This window comes from Panthera uncia, assembly GCF_023721935.1.
Source record: "Panthera uncia isolate 11264 chromosome B2 unlocalized genomic scaffold, Puncia_PCG_1.0 HiC_scaffold_24, whole genome shotgun sequence".
Taxonomy (NCBI): domain Eukaryota; kingdom Metazoa; phylum Chordata; class Mammalia; order Carnivora; family Felidae; genus Panthera; species Panthera uncia.
The window spans coordinates 2,879,280-2,898,784 of record NW_026057580.1 but is presented as its reverse complement, the minus strand read 5'-3'; the positions used below and the strand labels follow the sequence as shown (position 1 = coordinate 2,898,784).

Here is a 19,505-nt window from a genome sequence, read left to right as displayed (position 1 = left end):
CATGTTTCCTCTAAATCTACTTGGTTGAGAGTTTTATCAAGAACAGATGTTGAATTTTGTCAAATGCTTTTTCTGCATCTATTGAAATGATCCTATGATTTTTATCCTTTCTCTTGCTGATGTGAGGTATCATGTTGATTTGCAAATATTGAACCATCCTTGCATCCCTGAAATGAATCCCACTTGATTGCATTCAATGATACATTAAAAAAATCATCACAGTTTGCTAATATTTTGTTGAGCAGTTTTGCGTCTATGTTCATCAGGGGTATTGGCCTGTAGGTTTTGGGTTGTTTGTTCTGTAGTGTCTTTGGTTTTGGTATCAGAATAATTCTGTCTTCATAGAATGTATTTGGAAGCTTTCCTCCCTATTCTACTTTATGAAGTAACTTGAGAATAGGTATTAACCCTTTTTTTAAATGGTTAGTAGAATTCACCTGTAAATCTATCTGCTCCTGGGCTTTTGTTTGCTGAGGAGTTTTTGGATTATTTATGCAGTTTTATTAGTAGTTGGTCTGTTTGTATTTTCTATTTCTTTCTGATTCAGTTTTGGAAGATTGTATGTTTCTAGGGATTTATCCATTTATTTTAGGTTGTCCATTTTTGTTGGCACATAGTTTTTCATAGTAGTCTCATATGCCTTCATATTTCTGTAGCGACTGTTGTCTCTTCTCTTTCCTTTCTGATTTTATTCACTTTTGCCTCCTTTTTTTTTTCTTGATGAAAATGGCTAAAGGCTTATTGTCTATCTTTTCTAATAACCAGCTCTTGATTTCATTGATTTTTTCCATTGTTTCTTTTAGGCTCGATTTCATTTATTTCTACTCTTTCAATTCCTTCCTTCTATTCACCTTTGGCTTTTTTCCCCCACTAGTTCTTTAGGCATAATGTTAGATTGAGATTTTTCTTATTTCTTGAGGTAGACCTGTATTGCTATAAATTTCCCTCTTTGGACTGCTTTTGCTGAGTCCCAAAGATTTTGGATGATTGTGTTTTCATTTTCACTTGTTTCTATTTTTTTAATGTCATCTCATTTCGTATTGATCTACTGGCTGTTTGGTACATGTTGTTGGCCTCCACATGTTTATGTTTTTTCCAGTTTTTTTCCTTGTGATTGATTTCTAGTTTCATACCATTGTGTTCATAAAAGATGTATGGTATGATTTCAGTCTTCCTGAGTTTGAGACTGTTTTGTGGCCTAACATGTGTTCTATCCTGGAGACTTTTGCACTGTATCATGTGCACTTGTAAAGTGTATTCTGTTGTTTTTGGATAGAATATTCTGTATATATGTCAATATTTATGATGTATCATTGAAAGACACTGTTTCCTTATTGATTTTCTGCCTCACTTATCTATTCATTGATGTAAGTGGGATGTTAAAGTCCCTTGCTATTATTGTATTACTATCAATTTCTCCCCCTTAGGTCTGTTGATATTTGCTATGTGTGTTTAGGTGATCCAATGTTGGGTACATAGATATTTGCAATTGTTATATCATCTTGTTGGATTGATCCCTTTATCATTATGTAATGCCTTTCTCTCTTGTTGCAGTCTTTCTTTTTTAAGGTCATTTCGTCTAAGTATTGCTACCCTGTTTTTTTTTCCTTCTATTTGCATGGACTATCTTTTTTTTTTTTTTTTTTTTTAAATCTTTTCACTTTTAGTCTGTACGTGTCTTAAGGTCTAAAGTGAATCTTTTATAGGTAGCATATAGATGAGCCTTTTTTTTTTTAATCCATCATGCCACTCTATGTCTTTTGATTGGAGCATTTAGACCATTAGCATTTAAAGTAATTATTGATAGGTATGTACTTATTGCCATTTTGTTCATTGTTTTCTGGTTGTTTTTGTAGTTCTTCTCTGTTTCTTTCTTCTATTGCTCTCATTCCTTGTGATCGGTGACTTTCTTTAGTGTTATGCTTGGCTTTATCTTTATTTTTTGTGTATCTGTTAAAGGTTTTGGGTTTATAGTTACTATGGGGTTCATATATAACATCCTAAGTATATGGATTTCTATATTAAATTAATGTTCACTTAAGTTTAAACACATTCTAAAAGAACTTTTTTTGCTCCACCCTCCACATTTTATGTATATAGTGTCATATTTTACATCTTTTAGTCATAAATTTTTTTTTTACTTCTAATTAAAGCCTTTTCTTTTCTACTTAAAGAAGTCCCTTTAACATTTCTTCTAAGAATGGTTTAGTGGTGATGAACTCTTTTACCTTTTGTTTGCCTGGGAAACTCTTATCTCTCCCTCAATCCTGAGTGACAGTCTTGCTGGGTAAAGTATTCTTAGTTGTAGATTTTTTCCTTTCAGCACTTTGAATATATCCTGCCATTCTCTTCTGGCCTGCAAAGTTGCTGCTGAAAAATCATCTGACAGTCTTATGGCGGGGGGTTCCCATGTATGTAATTTTCCTTCTTTCTTGGTGCTTTTAAAATTCTCTATCTTTAATTTTTGACATTTTAGTTATTATATGTTATGGTGTAGACCTCCATGGGTTCATCTTATTTGGAACTCTCTGTGCTTCCTGAACCTGGATGTCTGTTTCCTTCTCCAGATTAGGGAAGTTTTCAACTATTATTTCTTCAAGTAAGTTTTGTACACTCCTTTTCTCTCTTTCTGAGACCCCTATATATGAACATTTGTTCACTTTATGCTATGCAAAAGATCCCTTAACCTGCCCTCATTTAAAAGCTTTTTCTTTTTGCTGTTCAGCTTGGGTGTTTTCCATTACCCCATATTCCAAATTGTTGTTCTGTTCCTCTTCACCTGCTAATATGTTTATTCCCACTAGTGTAGATATATTCTTCAACTCTGATTTTTTTCATATTTTCTCTTTGTTGACGTTCTTACTGAGTACTTCCACTCTTCATTCCAGTCTGGTGAGCAACTTTATGATCATTACCTTAAACGCTTCATCAGGCATATTGCTTATCTCCATTTCATTTGGTTCTTTTTCTGAGTTGTTTTGTTTTGTTTGGAGCATATTCCTCTGTCTCCCCATTTTGCTTGACTTTCAGTCTTTATTTCTATGAATAGGCAGAAAAGATACTTCTCTTAAACTTGAAGGAATGGTCTTATGGTCATTCCTTGTGTAGGCTATGTGTGTCTGGTGACTTTGGCTGGCTGGAGCTGTGGCTGATATGGGCTGAGGATCCCAGGGTGCTCTATACTAGGGTTGCCCTGGTGTGATGGCTAGGCCTGAAGCGGGAGCAGGCCCAGGTGGTGTCCAGGACACAGAAAGTGTCCTGGAAGGAAGCTGAAGTGGGTACAAGCTGGGAGGTCCTGGGGAATCTCCACAGCTTCTTTTTTACAATTACTTATTTTTAACTGCTTTTGAGGATTTCTGCAGACTTTTAGTCAGATGGTTCTCATTTTATCTCCATAGCAGCATCTTTAGGAATGTTCAGTTTGGCATAAGCTGAAGATCATGTGATGGTTTGGTGTTCCTATCACCACACTTAATAATCAAAAAGCATATTCCATAACTAGTAGCCAACATTTCAGTGTAGGATTCGTATCCCAGTTTTGCAGATCTGCCATAAGTGCATAATAGCTGAGGGTGGGCTAGAGCATCCACATTGGAATGAAATACTGAAGTTTTGGTTACTGTTAACCTTAGTTTGTATTTCTAGGAAATGTATCTTTTAAGGAATTGGGGAGAAATTGTTAAAATGCCTAAAAGTTGGAAAAAATTTCAAATGATATTCAACAAGATGTTAAGTAAACTATTAAATCAAAGACACCACCAACTACAAAGCATATAGAACAAAAATATGGGAATATTATTGGTGACATGTTATAATTTGACAAGGATTCCCCCCCACCCCAAAAAAACCTCCAGCATTTCAAAAGAGGCAGAAACAGTCCCATAATATGTAAAATGCTGAAATTTAAAAGTTTAATCACTAAGTTTAAAAAAGTAAAAGTATTATATTCTTGTGTGTATCCATAGAAAGAATATATTACTAATATTTAAACATATACAAGAAAAGATAGTCTTAAATATATTAAGAGTTAGCACATTCTGAGAATGGGCTATTTGTTGAAGTCACTTTTGGCAAGTTTACCTGCTTCCCTTGGAAGTGGGCAGGTGGGGAGTAGATTAATCTGTTGCGGTATGGGTATAGCCTCTGCCCCTCTGAGAGTTGAAGACTGGACTTTGTGGTGGCATCATCCTGTGGTTCAAGGGGACTGCCCAGTCTCTGCAGGACTCTGACCTGTCCCTCCTCTCCCAGCCATCCTGTTGGCCTCCCGGGAGCTGATCCGCAGCAAGCGTCTAATGCGGATGCTAGAGGTCGTCCTGGCCATTGGCAACTTCATGAACAAAGGGCAGCGTGGGGGTGCCTATGGGTTCCGGGTGGCCAGCCTCAACAAGATTGCAGACACCAAGTCCAGCATTGACAGGTGGGACTCTGTCTGCTTCCTTATCTTCCATCTCACCACTTTGGCCTTTCTCCACCTCCTCCTCCCATTTCCAACCCAAATTCCTTGCCTTTTGTCCCTGACCTCCCCCCCCCAACCCCCCGGCCCCATCTAGTTTCCTCCTGGCGCTCATTCCTTTACCCCTGATCTTTTATCCACAGAAACATCTCTTTGCTCCATTACCTGATCATGATCCTGGAGAAGCACTTCCCGGACATCCTGAACATGCCCTCAGAGCTACAGCATCTTCCAGAAGCTGCCAAAGTCAAGTGAGGGGCCCTTCCAAGGCTTCTTTCTCCCTGTGATCACAACACTCTTATCTAAATTTCCTTTCATTGCTGCTCTGGGATGACTAGGAATGGGCAGTGTCTCAGGGTCTGCTTTTAGGAGAACCAAATGAAGACTGGCTACTTGCTCTCAAATCCTTATTTCAGAGATGCTCCTAGGAAACACAGTGGGGAAGTGAGCCTGGGATGGGATGAATACCAATAATGGAAGTATTATTAAGCCAGTTACCCCTGGGGCAATTGGAGCTTAATCCCTCCAGAGAAGTCTAGGAGACAGGATAGGATACTTATTCTACTTATCCCACCCCAAATGGTAAGGGAGCTAGGATATTTTACCCCATCTCCTGTCAGTCACTGGCTGATAGTCTCTGGGCAGGTCATAACTCTGGCCACATGTATAGGCAGAGGGAGCTCCGGTCCCCAGAGAAAGCACTCACATCATTGGAAGTCAGGATTGTACACTACAAATGGATGGTTCAAGGGGATATGGATGTGGCACCAATGTTATCTGATATAGGCAAGAAGTCAGACCTGAACAGCCATAGACTGACAGGAGCATCTCAACAGAAGCAGCAATGCAGTGAAAAATGACTAATATGCATCAAATGCGTACTGCATGCAAGATACCATGTTAAGAGCTTATAAGTATTAGCTGGTGGTATTAAAAATAATTCAAGCCAGAGGCCATGTGTTGGAAACCTTCTAATTTCAGCATAGCATTTCTGATCTGGAAGGATCTTTACAACATAAGTTTTGACCACTGTTATTTTCTAGAAGCACAGACAGAGCACAGAGGAGAGGTGGTTTGTCAGGGCCACATGTTAGTGGCCAAAGCAGGGCCTGGAGCATGGGTCTACTGATTCCAAAGCCATCATGCTTTGCACTGCTATCTCTCTGACCCATCCTCAGCTCTTCTTCCTTCCTGTGTCTCCCTACAGCCTGGCAGAGTTGGAGAAGGAGGTGGGTAACCTCAGGAGGGGCCTCAGAGCGGTTGAGGTGGTAAGTACATCATCTATGCCTGCCTGGGTTTGAGGGGGTGTTTTCAGAGGCAGATCTGCACCTGCTGCCTGTGTCTGTGCCAGAGGCTGTACCTTGTGCCCGTTCCCAGGCAGGAACTTTGGGACACGAAATGCATCAGAGCCTACTGTCTGGGGGTCTACTGCCTGGGGGGGGTCCATCATTTGATCAAGTAATAGGCAGCAAAAGAGCTAGCCCTCAGGAAAGGATGACTGGATGACTTAAATTTAGACTCTCAAAGAGGGACATCAGACTAGCCATATCACGCCCAGCATGTCTGTTGGGCAGTGGAGTAGAAAGAACCATAAGTGGGCACTTGCTTAAGTCTGATTCAAGTGGATGTGAAAGAGTATCTGTATCCCTGGGAAGCCAATTAGGGACAGTAGCACATAGTGTGACACCAGGCACAGCTGTCCCCAGAAGTTCCTGCCTTCTGTCTCTTCTCCCTGGGCCAGTAGAGGACGCAGGGCCTGCATTCTTTTCTGGAGACTCAGGTGTCTAATCATCACCATTCATGCTCTGATGGCTTCTCAGATGATATCCTCTCTGGCCCTAGGCTAGGCTGGCCCCATATGGCAATGTCCCCAGTCCTATGTCTTCCACATTTGGGAACTGGAGACCCTATCTTTACTGGGGGAAGGGGTAGTAGGCAGATAAGGGGAGAATGAGCTTAGAGAATGAGAAAGAACTTTTCATTGCTGCTATGGTGGGGACAGGGGGCGATTTCCAATTCATAGCCCTTGATAGTGCTACTCAAAGCGTGGCCCATAACCAGCAGCATTCACATCAGCTAGGAGATTTAGAAACACATCTCATACTTGAATCTGCACATGCATCATCTGAGAGTCTTGTTAAAATTCAGATTCTGATTCCATAGGTCTAGGGTAGAGCCTGAGAGTCTGCATTTCTTCAAATTTCTCAGGTGATGGTGCTACTAGTTCCAGACCACATTGGGTAGCAAGGATCTAGAGAAACAAAGATGGCAGTAGTGCGTGAGGGAGAACTCTCACAACCTTTGCCACCCTTAGAATTGTGAGACTCGGGGTGTTCCCTCTTCCAAAGGCAGGACCCAGTGGTCCCATGATTGGAAGAAGGATGGGAGATGTGGTGACCCCCAGAATTCTTGACTTTTATGCTGGCACTTATCTAACCAGCACTTCACTCTCCCTCTTCAGGAGCTAGAATATCAGAAGCGTCAGGCACGGGAACCAAATGACAAGTTTGTCCCAGTCATGAGTGACTTCATCACGGTCTCCAGCTTTAGTTTCTCAGAGCTGGAAGACCAGCTCAATGAGGCCAGGGACAAGGTAAGTGTGCCCCCAAGTCCCAGTCTGACTCCCACCCCACCCCCACTTCTTACCCATTCCTACCACCCATGGCACAGAAGGGACAAACCCAGAGTCAAGAGTTTTCAGGAAAAATAATTTCCTCACTCCTATAAGAAAAGCAATAGCATCTTTGTTGCAAAGGTGATCCATTCAGCAGGTATGGATACCATCTTGTTTTACATGATTTGTCTCATGACCTACCGAATGGGCTTGTGGAAAGGTCATTAGCCCATCAGACAAACATGTACACTGACATCCAGAGAGGTTAAGGAACTTGTCCAAGGTTTCCCAGCGGTAATGCACAGAGCTGGGTTAGAATCGTAACTCCAGAGCTCAGCTTTGATCATAGTTGCTATGCCTCTTCCTGGCTTCTCACACTAACATCCACATGGACCCTATCTATGAAGGGTCCTGTTAATAGTGGGCCCTCACTCAGGAGGTCTGGGATGGGCCTGAGATGCCCATGCTGGCCCATGGAGCATACTCTGGTTTGAATTAGAGATGGTAGCTGTCAATAAATGTCAGAATTAGTGCCTGATACATATAATTACAGTTAATGCTTTATACCTATTAACTCGCCTCCCCCTCACAACATTATGGGGTCTATTGTCCCCATTTTATACATGAGGAAACTGGGACACAAAGGGGTTAAATTAGCCCAGTAACTCTATGATCTCTGAGGTCCTTTTGAGTTCTGACCAGGCAATTTGTGACCTTAGGAGGTACTTCCCAAGATCTGCAGCTCCTGATCTCATACCTACACCATAAGAGACCCAGTGGTGGCTCTGGGCAGGTGTCAGCCAGCCTGGATCCCCCACCACCCCATGGTGTCAGCCTCAGGCTTTTCCTTCGGCCTTGTCCCTGCCCTGATGATAGAGGGTGTCTCCCCACTCTGTAGCCCTGCTCCTGTGTGTCAAAACGTCCCCAGCCTTGGGCTGGGCTCCGCTCTGGCGGGAACCCAGCTTACCACGTGGGCTGAGCCCACCGTGCTTGGGAGAGACTCTCACCACCCCTTTTCCCCCTGACAGTTCTCCAAGGCTCTGATGCACTTTGGGGAGCAGGACAGCAAGATGCAGCCGGACGAATTCTTTGGAATCTTTGACACCTTCCTGCAGGCCTTCTCGGAGGCCCGGCAGGACCTGGAGACCATGCGGAGGAGGAAAGAGGAGGAGGAGCGCCGCGCACGCATGGAAGCCATGGTGAGAGGGTTGGGCTGAGTGGGGTGCTGCTGGGGAGGGCAGAGGGAGGGAGGGAGGGAGGTGGCAGGAGGGGGCTGGTGAGGCGCACAGCCACCTGTTTTACGGCCCCTTGCTCTTCCTCATCCTCCAGCTGAAGGAGCAGAGGGAGCGGGAGCGGTGGCAGAGGCAACGGAAGGTCCACGCGGGCAGCACGCTGGAGGAAGGAGGCGAGTTTGACGACCTGGTGTCCGCCCTGCGCTCGGGGGAAGTTTTTGACAAGGACTTATGCAAGCTCAAGCGCAGCCGCAAACGGTCGGGGAGCCAGGCCCTGGAAGTCACCCGGGAACGGGCGATCAGCAGGCTAAATTATTGATCCGGGGGACTGGCCACCGCAGGAGCCGGGCGACAGGGACGGACCAAGGGGCTGAGGGCATGCGGCCGTGATCCTTAAACAATTTGGTGCTCGGTTTGAATGAGCCCTGGGCTGGGTCCTGGGGTGGGGGCGGTGCATGTGGCAGGACCAGGTGTCCCCGCACTTACCTGAAGGGGCTCCTCTCCTGTTCCATTATTCTTTCTGCATCCCGGCCCCCAGGGTCCCTCTGAGGTGGACCTGGACATCCCTGGCAGGCCGGGCTGAAGGAGCCTTGCCCCCCTGTCCCCCAGCAAGGGCACCCACGTGTTGCCACACAAGTGTTCTAGATCTAGACTGGACAGATCCATGGGCCTTGTCCAGATGTCATGTGAGGTAGGGAGTTAATGGACGGGGGGGGTGCCCTGAGAGCCAGAGTGAGAGAATGCAGGCCCCCATTCCCCAAGGGGAGGCTTCATGGAATCTTGATCTGGGGGAAAACTTTCCTCTTGGATGGAAAAGGAAGAGGCATTACGTAATCTACCTAGGTATGTTTCAGAAAAAGTGTGGGGAGTGTGATGCAGGGACCAAGTCCTCAGGACACAGAGTAGCAGTGCCTGTTGCCTACATCACAAGTCCTTTGGCCCCTCTCTTGCGTGTCTTAAGTCTCTCTCCCTTCCTTCCTACTGCAACCTCCATCCTATCTACTAATCCTGAATCTCAGAACCTTTGGGTTCCCATGACTATGGCTATCAGACACTTGATGAATCTGGTAAGGGAAGGGGTTCAAGAAAGATCCCGCCCATCACCACGCCTCATGCCTTGGGCATAGGGACCCTGGAACAAAACTCTCCTCACACCTCCTCTGCACAACCCAACCATTGTCTTGAAGTGAAGTGGGACCACACATGGTGTTGGCTGGGAATTCTGATAGCCTCTCACTAGAGGGCAGCACTTGAACACCAAGCTCCACTCTAGTGCTCCCTGGTCTACCACTTAATTGTTCATCAGATCCCAAACTCTGTCTAATGTCTGCCTCAGGGCAGAAGCCATGGTGACCCCCCCCCCCCCCACTCCTCTGACCTGTGAAAGACCACTCCAAACCATGTATAGCTGGCTAAGGCTGGCCCTGGGGTGTCTGTTTCTGAGAAGGTCCGCAGGGTCAGAGCTGCCCTCTGCATTTACCTGTGAGCTCCGAAGCATTCAGACTGGGAGCCAGAGCAGGCAGAGGAAGCTAGGGAGATGGGATATGGAGGAGAAAGGCCAACTTCTCTGGGGGTGTGCTGCCTGAACGAGCCCAGTTTGGAAGGCTGGGTACCAGAGATGCTGGATGGGACCAACCTCTCAATTTAGTTCTTCAACCTGACTTCAGAGGTCCATACTGGTCCTCCCATCCACTTCCACCTTCCATTCTGTCCATCTTGAGCTGGAGGTGGGGGGCAATTGCTGTGTCGAAACAAAACTTCTGACTTCTAAAAGAAGGGAGGAGAGATCAGCTCCATCAAGGCTTTTATTTTCCATACATTTCTTCCTCCTAGAGTTGAGAGCCTCTGAGACCCTCCATCAACGAGCTCCTTGCCTTTCTATCTTCCTGCCCTTGCCTTTGTTCTCACCTTCCAACCTACTCCTCCAGCTCAGGGTTATTGCCTGGTGGGCTAGGCCCACTCTTCAGCTGCTTATCTTAGCTTTTCCCTACATCAGATTCCTGGGGCAGGGCCAGAGTAGCTGTCGGCAGGGGGAAGAAACATAGGGTTGGTGAGCCCAGCATGTGTGTTGGTTTGAGGGGAAGGGATCTGAGCAAATGCAAGCCTGGCCAGGACAGACTGGAAGAGGCCATCCTGGAGTCCAGGTGAAGGCAAGATGAAGGCTTCCAGGAAGAGCAGCTGCAGAGGGCTTTGCTAAACCCATCTGTATACCTGGCAGCCCCCCGCCACAAGCAGCTGGCCTTGGCATGATGGGAAGGTTGTGGGCACAATCACTGAAGGTCCTCTCCCAAACTGGGCTGAGATCAACCTACCCTGCAGGAGCAGGGAACAAGGGAGGGCTCCACTTCTATCCAACAGCATGTCCACATTGTGGCATTCCCACTCACCATGGAAGACTGGATACACACCAGGAAAGACAAGGAATACAGGAGCGGTTCAAGACATTGGAGCCACAGAAAAGCACACTTTGGTTTAACTGTTTACAGAGGACACACCTTGTTCTAGGGCTCAGGCTTCTCACCCCAAAAGAATTTTCCTTCTCTATTTATTATTTTCTAGCTCTGGCCAGTAGAGTAGCCAGATCTCCAACAGTGCCTTGGACCACAGACCATCATAGTTGACTCAGAAAGAAGGGGCTGGTGCCCCATGGAGACGGTTGAGTTGGTCCTTGATATGCTCAACGTTTACGCCTATTTGTTCCTTGGTCTTTCCCCAGTGTCCTTCTCACCCCTCCTGCCACCTTCAGGTACATTTCTCCAGCTAATTTTGTGTCCAATATAAAATTCAGTTAACCGAATGCAACCTGTCCCCTTCTCAGCAGTACCACCGGCTCTTCCTCCCCGGTGAGGGAGGTCAGGTGTGCTTAGGGCAGCAGGAGGAAAAAATTCTCCAGGTGGATGGGGAAGGGTCTGGTCCAGGCTCTCCCCACCCCCATCCCATTTTTACCAACTGCGGCACCATGACTGTTCCTCCAGCCTCTACCAGGGATGCCTCCAAGCCACGGCTGCTTTCACCAAGCCGTCTCAGACGACGAGCGAGGCTAATGTACAAAATCAGCATCCTTTTTACCTGCACCATTTTTATAAGAATATATTGTAATACTAAAAAATATTAAATCCATACCATCCCCATCCAGGCTGCCTTGACACTTGGGCCTTCTTCCGGTGCAGGGACTTGAGGTGTGCGGGAGAGCAGTAGTAGCCAGTGGGGTGTTGGAACCGGCGCGAATCAGCTCTGAGAGCACCAACTGTTATATTTTCAAAAGTTTGGCAAGTCAGTTCACATTGGTAGCTTGAGATCAGCCATGGTCTTTGGCTTTTTCTCTTCCCAAGAGCTGGTTGTCAAACATTCGCCAGCACACCTGAGTGTAGGGTAGAGGGGAGGCAGGTGGGGTGGGGGGCACTGAGGACAGACCCAAAGATGCCTATCTGCATAGGCGAACCCAGCCAACAGTGTTTGGGAATGTGCATACCAGGAACCACAAAGTGTACCCCCTTGATCTCAAATAGCTGGCAAAGCCAGCGATGTGCTTTGGACCACCCCCACCCCACCTGACACTCACCGCAGGGGGCGCAGTTCATGCCGCCCACTCCACTCCTACCTTCTCTCACAGGGAAGACAGAGGCTATACAGAGAACGTGCCCCTTTGGCTTTTCTAGCATCCCTCCTGCTCCTCTTTCCTGATGCCCGGGGTGGGCTTTGGGACAGGGCTGAGGGGTGGGCATGGATTCCTAACAGCTGGGTGCCCTCTGCACAGATACTCATTCTCGCACCTCCAAAGTTGGCATCGTGGCTTTATTTTGTGCGCTGTGAGGGTGAAGGCAATCTTCAACTCTCTTCTTTCCCTGATATGTTCCAGAATAAAGGGGTGTGGGTGGTGGGTGGAACAGCGGTGTGCAGGGCCAGGTGTGGGATGTGTGCTCGGTCAGGATTCCTCAGGGCTGCTGCCTGTGTGGGTCCTGTTCTGGGGGAAGGGGCCCAGGAAAGGGAGCTGGCAGGTCAAGTGCAATTGTTAAGCCCAAACCCTGCAAGTTTGATGGAACAAAGACTGGGGTGCTAACTGGCCCTTTCAGAGGGGTGACAGGCAAGAAAGGGTGGGGCTGTGGCTCCACAAACTCTGGAAGGCAGAGCTGCTTTGGAGGAGCTGTGGAACATTCTTAATGCAAACTGCACTTTTCCCTCCTCAAAGCGGATTCCCTCTACTTCGTGAGCCCTTATTCTCTCCCCAAGGAAGAAGAAGAGAAAACCCAAAATGAGAAGCAGAAGTCACGGATGGGACTGTCTGAACCTAGATGTGTTATCTGGGGACTATTTCAGATGACGTGATTTTTCTGTTCGTTGGCACTGCTCGTGGTGACCCCCTCCCACGACTGTAGTGTCCAGGAAGGCTGACGGGCCTGCTGGTTGCCTCTCTGAACGTAGAAAACCTTGCAGGTCACTACCGATCATGTAGCAGTAGAGGGGGTAGGCTGACCTCGAGTTCCTACTGGTGAAGGTCAACAGCGACAGGGTTGCAGGATTTGCCCGGAACTGCATCCCATCTGGACCTGGCTGGGCCCGGGGGGGGGAGGGGCAAGAGCTCTCTAAGTCCGATGGAAGTCCCCCCGCTGCCCCCCAGTCTTGCTAATAAGCTTGATTTCTCCCAACACAATGTCTCTGCTGACAGCCTTACACATGTCGTACAGGGTGAGGGCGGCCACAGCAGCCGCGGTCAAGGCTTCCATCTCCACCCCAGTGGGGCCCCGAGCCCGGCAAGACGCCTGGATCCCCACGGCATGGCGTGTGCTGTCCAGCTCCAGTTGTACCTCAACGTGGCTCAGGGCCACGTGGTGGCACAGAGGAATCAGCTGGCTGGTCTGCTTGGCGGCCTGGACTCCGGCCAGCTGGGCCACCACCAGGGCATCTCCCTTCTTTAGCTGGTTCTTCTGGACAAGCTTGAAAGCCACGGGCCCCAGAAGGACCACAGCCGAGGCCACAGCCAGCCGCTCCGTGTCCGGCTTCCCGCCCACATCTACCATAGCTGCCCGTCCTTCTGCGTCCACATGGGTTAGTTGGTCCGAGGTTGGCGGGGGTCCTGAGGGGGTGGCAGGAGCCCGGGACACTGCACTAAGGCACTTGGGGTTGGTATCTGAGTCTAGGCGGGAACTGCAGTGTCTCTGAGGGGGGCCGGACCCCAGCCACCGCTGGGCAAGGAGAGAGGTCCAGGGGCCCCGGCATCCTTTCCACAAAGTTGCCATCTGGTTGAAGAAACTCACTCTGTGTCCTATACCCTGAACACGAAAGGGGTCCTGGAAGGAAATGCTTGGAATGGCTGGTGGGGAATCTTGGAGCATCAAAAGTAACTCTGGAAAGCAAGAAGGAAAGAGAAGAGAGACTAAGTCCAGAAGGGAAATTTTCTTTTCCCACCTCTTCTCCCAAACCCTGCCCTGCCCCACCTTGAGTTCTCACTTCCACACTGGGAGAGAGGGGTGAAGAGCAAAGAGCACGGTGAGAAAAGGGAAAGTGGGAGGTACACAGAGGGTCCTGGAATATAGGTCTGCAGCCCCTCTCAGCAGGCAGCATGCAGGGTGCAGCCCTCCCCAAAGTCTACAGGCCCACGGTGGTGGTGTGGGCATTCCTGGGCTCCCTTCCACACCAACACTTCCTCATCGCTCAAGTTCTCTTCTGAAACACAAAGTCATGGGGTGCCTGGGTGGCTCAGTTGGTTAAGCATCTGACTCTTCATTTTGGCTCAGGTCATGATCCCAGGGTTGTGGGATTGAGCCCCACGTCAGGCTCTGCACTAAGCGTAGAGCCTGATTAACATATATTCTCTCTCTCTCTCTCTCTCTCTCTCTCTCCTTCTGCCCCTCTCCCCCATTCATACTCTCTCTAAAAAAAAAAAAAAAAAAAAGAAAAGAAACACCTAAGATCTGAAGACTACAGCCTGGTCACATGACCTCCCCATGTCCCTGCATTTTCTAAAAACTAGAGCAAGGTTTCAGCCTGAATTACCAACCATAGTTACTCTCATCTTTCCATTCTCTATGAAGAATTGATAGTAATTATAGAGTTTATACAGGCAAGATACCAAGGGAAATATTTTATCTATTTAAACCATGTCTTTTAAGCCCCCTCAAGGACACCGGAAGTACCCACAAAGTGACAGGGTAATCCAAGTGGTGCCAAGGGCCTTGGGAGCCTTGCAGGCTCTTGTGACTTAAAGCGTGGTGCAGGGAAGAACTCCAGCCCCGACCTCCCAAATCCAAATCTGAAATGACAAGATCCCCAAGTGGTTCGTGTACATGAAAGTCAGAGGCCCTATTCTAGGCAACTCTTGGTTTTGTAGAAATCAGACCAGCTTATTTCTCCATGTCCTTGAGAGGAATAATACACTTTATGAAGCAAATGGGCCTCCCAACTTCCAGCTTCCCTTCATGTTCTGGGCCCCCACCTTGCCAATGCCCTAGGGAGTCCACCAAGGCATCCCCCACTCCTTGCCATCAAGGTGGTCACCATGGGTCAAAGCCCAAATGTACAACTATGATGCTGGCAGTGAGGAAAGAAGAGAGATGGTCAAGTTCTCTTCCCAGTGGAGCACTTTGGCGAGCTGCCCTCCCTTCTTTGAGTGGCTGGTAGGGGAGGCCGTCCTTGGGCTGTCTCTGGGCCCTCCAGCCTGCCTTCCTCTGGGCCCCTGCACTCATTTGGCTCCAATCTCTAGAGAAAAGAATCCCTTCCCCTAGTTCTTCTCACTGCTTCCTCTTGCCTAGCAGTACGATTCAGAAGCCCAGGTCTGGCTGTGGCCAAGGGGGCAAGGCCTCCCCTGATCTCGGCTGGGCATTTGCCAGAGGGGTAGCAGCCTCTCTAAAGCTCCTCACAGACCAGCCAGAGAACACATATGACTTTATAAAAACTGGAACTGTCCTGTGCACACAAGTTTCCAGGAGTTAAGGAATTAGGCAGTTGAGATCCTGGTTGCCCCCGCCCTGAAAAGATCAATAGCATTCTTAGCTTGCTGCCTCAAGATCTTCCCAGGTGCCTGTGATGGTATCTAGCTGGGGGATTCTAGAGCCAAGGACAAGGTCTCTGTCTTAGCCAGGAGCTCCATATTCGGGGGACAAATAACTTAGTGATCATAAGTCTAGAGGACCCCTGCTCCAATTTCTGGTGAGACAATGATGATCTCTGTGGCATGTAGAGTGAGTGGGAGCAATGGACGAGGAAGAGAAGACCCAGTAAAGCTTGAGGGGTGAGAAAAGATGGAGGTCGAACAGGAGAAAAACAAGGATGAGAACATCAGGATGAAATGCAGGACCTGGGGGTGCCTTCTGTATGGCAGGGGCCCCACCCCACAGGATCCCCCAGTGACAAGGGTGAGCGGTTACGTACTGATGGGTCACCCACCGATGAGGATCATGGGCCGGTTCTTCATCTGGGCAATACTGAACATGCCTGGGGTAAGGGAAAGATGGGGAGGGAGAGGAGAGCAGGAAAGGGGGAGGGGAAGGGCGGGGAAAGGAGAGTTCACTGAAACCGAAAGTGGACACAGTGGTAGGACACCCCGGGGTCATGCACTCACCTAGGCACACCCTGACAAACAGCCCCTGCTGCACGCTGCAAGGTCACCCATGACAGAGCCAGAGTAGTCTGTGGATGCCAGACCCCGCCCTCCAGAGAGGTACAGTGACACCCCTCTTCCCCCCTATCCAATAAGACGGCCCAAGAGAATTCAGGGTCTCCTCTGCTGCACAGGCTCTGCTGTGCCAGTGCCCCCGAGGGAGGGGAACCATCACCACACCCCCAGTCTACAGGTGCCACAGGAGGGAGTGGAGGCCAGGACAGCACAGAGTCCCGCCGGCTCCCTGCCAAGCTCTGCTCTGTCCTCTCAGCCCCCGTCCTGGCCCACTCAGCAGCCAGCCTGGCCTTCTCCGTGCCCACCCCTCACCTGCATGCTGCCGCTTCTTCCTGCCCACAGCGGCCCCGATGATTTGCAGCAACTCTTCCTCGGAGGCCCCCGCCCGCAGGTGATCCCGTAGAGACACCTCCGAGTTCCCGAAGAGGCAGACCTGTGGGCAGTCACCATGGGGGTAAGAGAACATGCCTCCCTGGTCCTGGGGCCTCAGCCCCCATCCCTAGAGTCCCCCATGGGCCGAGCGTCAGCACCCAGGCCTCCTGTGGCTGGGTCATACTCCAGGCAGGACTTCCTGCAATGAAGGACAGAAGGTGCTGGATGGTGAAGTCAGAGAGGCTGGAAGGGCAGGAAGTCAGATACCCCAAGGCCTGTACCTGATTGACGGCCATGTTACCTTCAGCTTGTAGAGCGTACTATAAAAAACTAAACAGTGACCAGAGATGGCACACGAAAATGTGACCCAATGTGACCCATACCTTCTCCTGAGATGTTCCATACAATAGCCTCTTTGTTGCCTTGAGAATGGATGCCAATCAGCTAGAGAAGAGTCCTGCCAGTTGCCCTGGACGTGGCATGCACATCCCATTTCACACCTGTCCCTTCCTGGTCCCCATAGTCACAGACACTACCTGCCTGCCCCTGTGCCCACTCCAGGTTGTGATCCTGACTGACGGCTGAATAGCACAGGTCTGGCGGAGGTGGCATCCTGAGCCCATTCAGACTCGATACTCCCCAGCTCCTGAGGGAGGCTGGGTGCTCTGGGGGCTCGGGATGGACGAGGCAGTCCCAGAAAGTGAGACGCCTACCACCCTCCCACAAAACCATATCAAGCACCTACTGCGTGCTGGCTCTGTAGATGGTGGCACCGTGGACACTGAGGAATGTCCAAGAAGCCTCAGAGGGCACTGGAGAAGATACAAACAAATTCTAAGTGTAAGGTGCACCCATTCACCAGGCTGTTCTCATTTCCCACCCCTCAGTCCCCCACCAGGCCGCAGGTTCCACTCTCTGCAACCATGAGGCCCCCACGGACTCCACCTTCTGGGCTGCCCTCTAGCTGGCTTCCACCTGGGTTGGCCCGTGGAACACTGGAAAGACTGGGCACTTCTTCCCGGCTCTGCCATGTCGGGCAGTGACTGCTCCCCTCCACCAGGCCGCAGCTCTGCCTGGGCCCCCATGACACGGCTTCCTCCCCGGGGTGGGAGCAGCTGTTTGCTGACATCTCTGCCAAGCCCCCCTCACCCTGAACCAGGAATAGCCTCTCCATTACATTCTCTTCAGAACCGCACCTCCCATCTCCGGCAGGGGCCCTGACTCTACAGATGCAGGCCCATACTTGATGGCCATTCCACGTCTCCAGCCCAGAAAAAGAAAAACCCTAACTTTTGAACAAGCACTGGATGGTCCCTTTAGGATGTCAAACTCAGTGCACCTAAACCGCTCTCGCCCTCCTCCCCAGTGCTAACCAGGTCCCACAGCCGACCTGGCCCCTGGACGCCCTCCTCTCGGCCCTCCGCGTGTGTTACCAAGTTCCTTCATTCTCCCTTCCTGTGCTCACCTCACACTCTTACCTACACCCAGAGTGAAGCGGCCATCTGACTAGTCTCCCTATTTCCAACTTCAACCAGCGGGTTATTCTTCCTCAAACATGAATGGGAGTCATGTCCCCCCTTGTCCAGAAGCTGCACAGCACCCCACTGTCAATAGAACACACACTGCACCTCTGTCCCCGGGCATTCGAGCCCTCTACCGTGCAGTGTCTCTCTTCCTGGCATGAATCCGCCCCCGCCATGTTAGCATGAACCCTGGACAAGTGTTCTCCCTCGCCCTCACTTCATCCTTCAAGGCTCACCAGTGTCCATAAGGTGCCTCCTCAAGGTCCACCACCCTACGGCCTGTGTGGCCGCTCGTCTGACAAAGAATTACACATTGCCACACATCAGCTCTTTGTTTGCTCTGAGACTTTACCTCTAAAGAGAATGGGTATGTCTATGCCTCTCTGACATTCCCCAGGGCTGAAGGCACAGATGTACTGACTGGATATGAGTAACAGATGATGGCCCCAGAAAGGGGCCAATCAGGGTGGGGGGCCGGGGCCCAGTGCACAGTGACTCTTCACCTCTCCCCCGTCCACCCCGGTAACACAGAGTCCTGGAAAGTGGCTCCCAATCAACCCAAAGCTACTTTGGGGACCCTAGGAAGGAAGGTCATGAGTTCACTTTCACCTTCTGCCTCCAGGAGCCCCCCCGCCATATCTTACACTATTTCCCCAACCACCCCTCGTGCCCGGCTAGTCTCCTAGTAAATGGGGGCACCAGTGGGAAGCGATATTCACCACACAGAAGTGGCAAGGGGCTCACTTACCTTGAGGTTCCCGTCTGCTGTGATTCGCAGCCGGTTGCAGGTTCCACAGAAATGCTCAGACATGGACGTGATGAAGCTGACCTGGCCTCGGAAACCAGGGACTTTAAAGGCCTGGGGTGAGGAGGGAAAGAAGGGCAGAGGAGGAGACAGGGATGGATGGGCTGCGGAGGGCCGGGTCTCACTCCCTGGCACCAGAGCCCCCACTCCACAGCCCTCTCTGGAGGTGCCCCAGGAAAGGAGTACCTAAGGCCCCCAGCGGGCAGAAGACTCTGACAGGATGGACGACCCATGAGCTCTCTGCTTGCACCGGGCCTGCCTGAGAGCACACTGCTATGGATTTAGAGGCCTGTGGGCAGCATGGCCAGAGCCCCTCTCTACCACATTACTGGCATGCGGCCTGAGACAAGGTACTGTGGCCGCCCCATGCCCAGCCTGCTTTGTCTATGAGGAGGGAGGAGGCTAGGAGGTAATGCCTTCTGCTACGCGGTACCACCCCCACTGCTGCATTCTGACCTGAGGGCTAGCTCTCCCTCCCTACCCTGCCCCACCCTCCCGCCCCCAACCTTGGCTGTGCTGGATTCCTCCTCGGGCAGCTTCTCCAGCTCTGGCCACTGCTGCCGGAGGGTCTCCAGCATCTCCTTGTAGCTGACCATCTTCTTGAAGTTCCACTTGTTGCCTGTATTGGGGTTGGAAGCCATGGAGTCACAGGGTTGTGGGGACCTGGGGTCTTCAGGTCCTTCCTTCCACATCACCCGGGAATTAGTTCTGCCTCTTGGGTGGGAGGTCAGGAGGCCCTGCCTAAAACAGGTGGTCAAATCAAACCCACCCTTGACTCTGTGATGTCTCCGATGCCTCCATCATAGCCCTAGCCCTGGCACCTGCCCAGGCCCCACCCCATCATCCCTGGAGAAATTCCTACACACAGAGCAGGACCCGGGATCAGCAGCACCC

General features: G+C 50.0%; 2 protein-coding genes across 4 annotated transcripts in view; one reads left to right on the top strand and one right to left on the bottom strand.

Annotated features, from left to right (window-relative positions):
* Positions 1-11,481, top strand: part of DAAM2 (dishevelled associated activator of morphogenesis 2) — a gene marked incomplete at its 5' end in the record, with an annotated part of 53,855 nt that extends 42,374 nt beyond the window's left edge. Inside the window, 6 exons of the mRNA XM_049653193.1 lie at positions 4,249-4,417; positions 4,597-4,704; positions 5,661-5,721; positions 6,915-7,046; positions 8,096-8,266; positions 8,397-11,481. Coding sequence (XP_049509150.1) covers positions 4,249-4,417; positions 4,597-4,704; positions 5,661-5,721; positions 6,915-7,046; positions 8,096-8,266; positions 8,397-8,618 — 863 coding nt within the window. The remainder of the gene's footprint in view (positions 1-4,248; positions 4,418-4,596; positions 4,705-5,660; positions 5,722-6,914; positions 7,047-8,095; positions 8,267-8,396) is intronic.
* Positions 11,482-12,075: 594 nt separating this feature from the next.
* MOCS1 (molybdenum cofactor synthesis 1) overlaps positions 12,076-19,505 on the bottom strand; it is a 37,108-nt gene continuing 29,678 nt past the window's right edge. Inside the window, exons 7-11 of one of the 3 annotated variants that reach the window (XM_049653333.1) lie at positions 19,118-19,230; positions 18,555-18,665; positions 16,224-16,344; positions 15,683-15,730; positions 12,076-13,643 (exon numbers count right to left, since the gene is read on the bottom strand). In XM_049653333.1, coding sequence (XP_049509290.1) covers positions 12,883-13,643; positions 15,683-15,730; positions 16,224-16,344; positions 18,555-18,665; positions 19,118-19,230 — 1,154 coding nt within the window. In that variant the 3' untranslated portion in view covers positions 12,076-12,882. Of the gene's footprint in view, positions 13,644-15,667; positions 15,731-16,223; positions 16,345-18,554; positions 18,666-19,117; positions 19,231-19,505 lie in introns of all 3 variants that reach the window. The other 2 variants (XM_049653335.1, XM_049653334.1) reach the window with 2 other exon arrangements.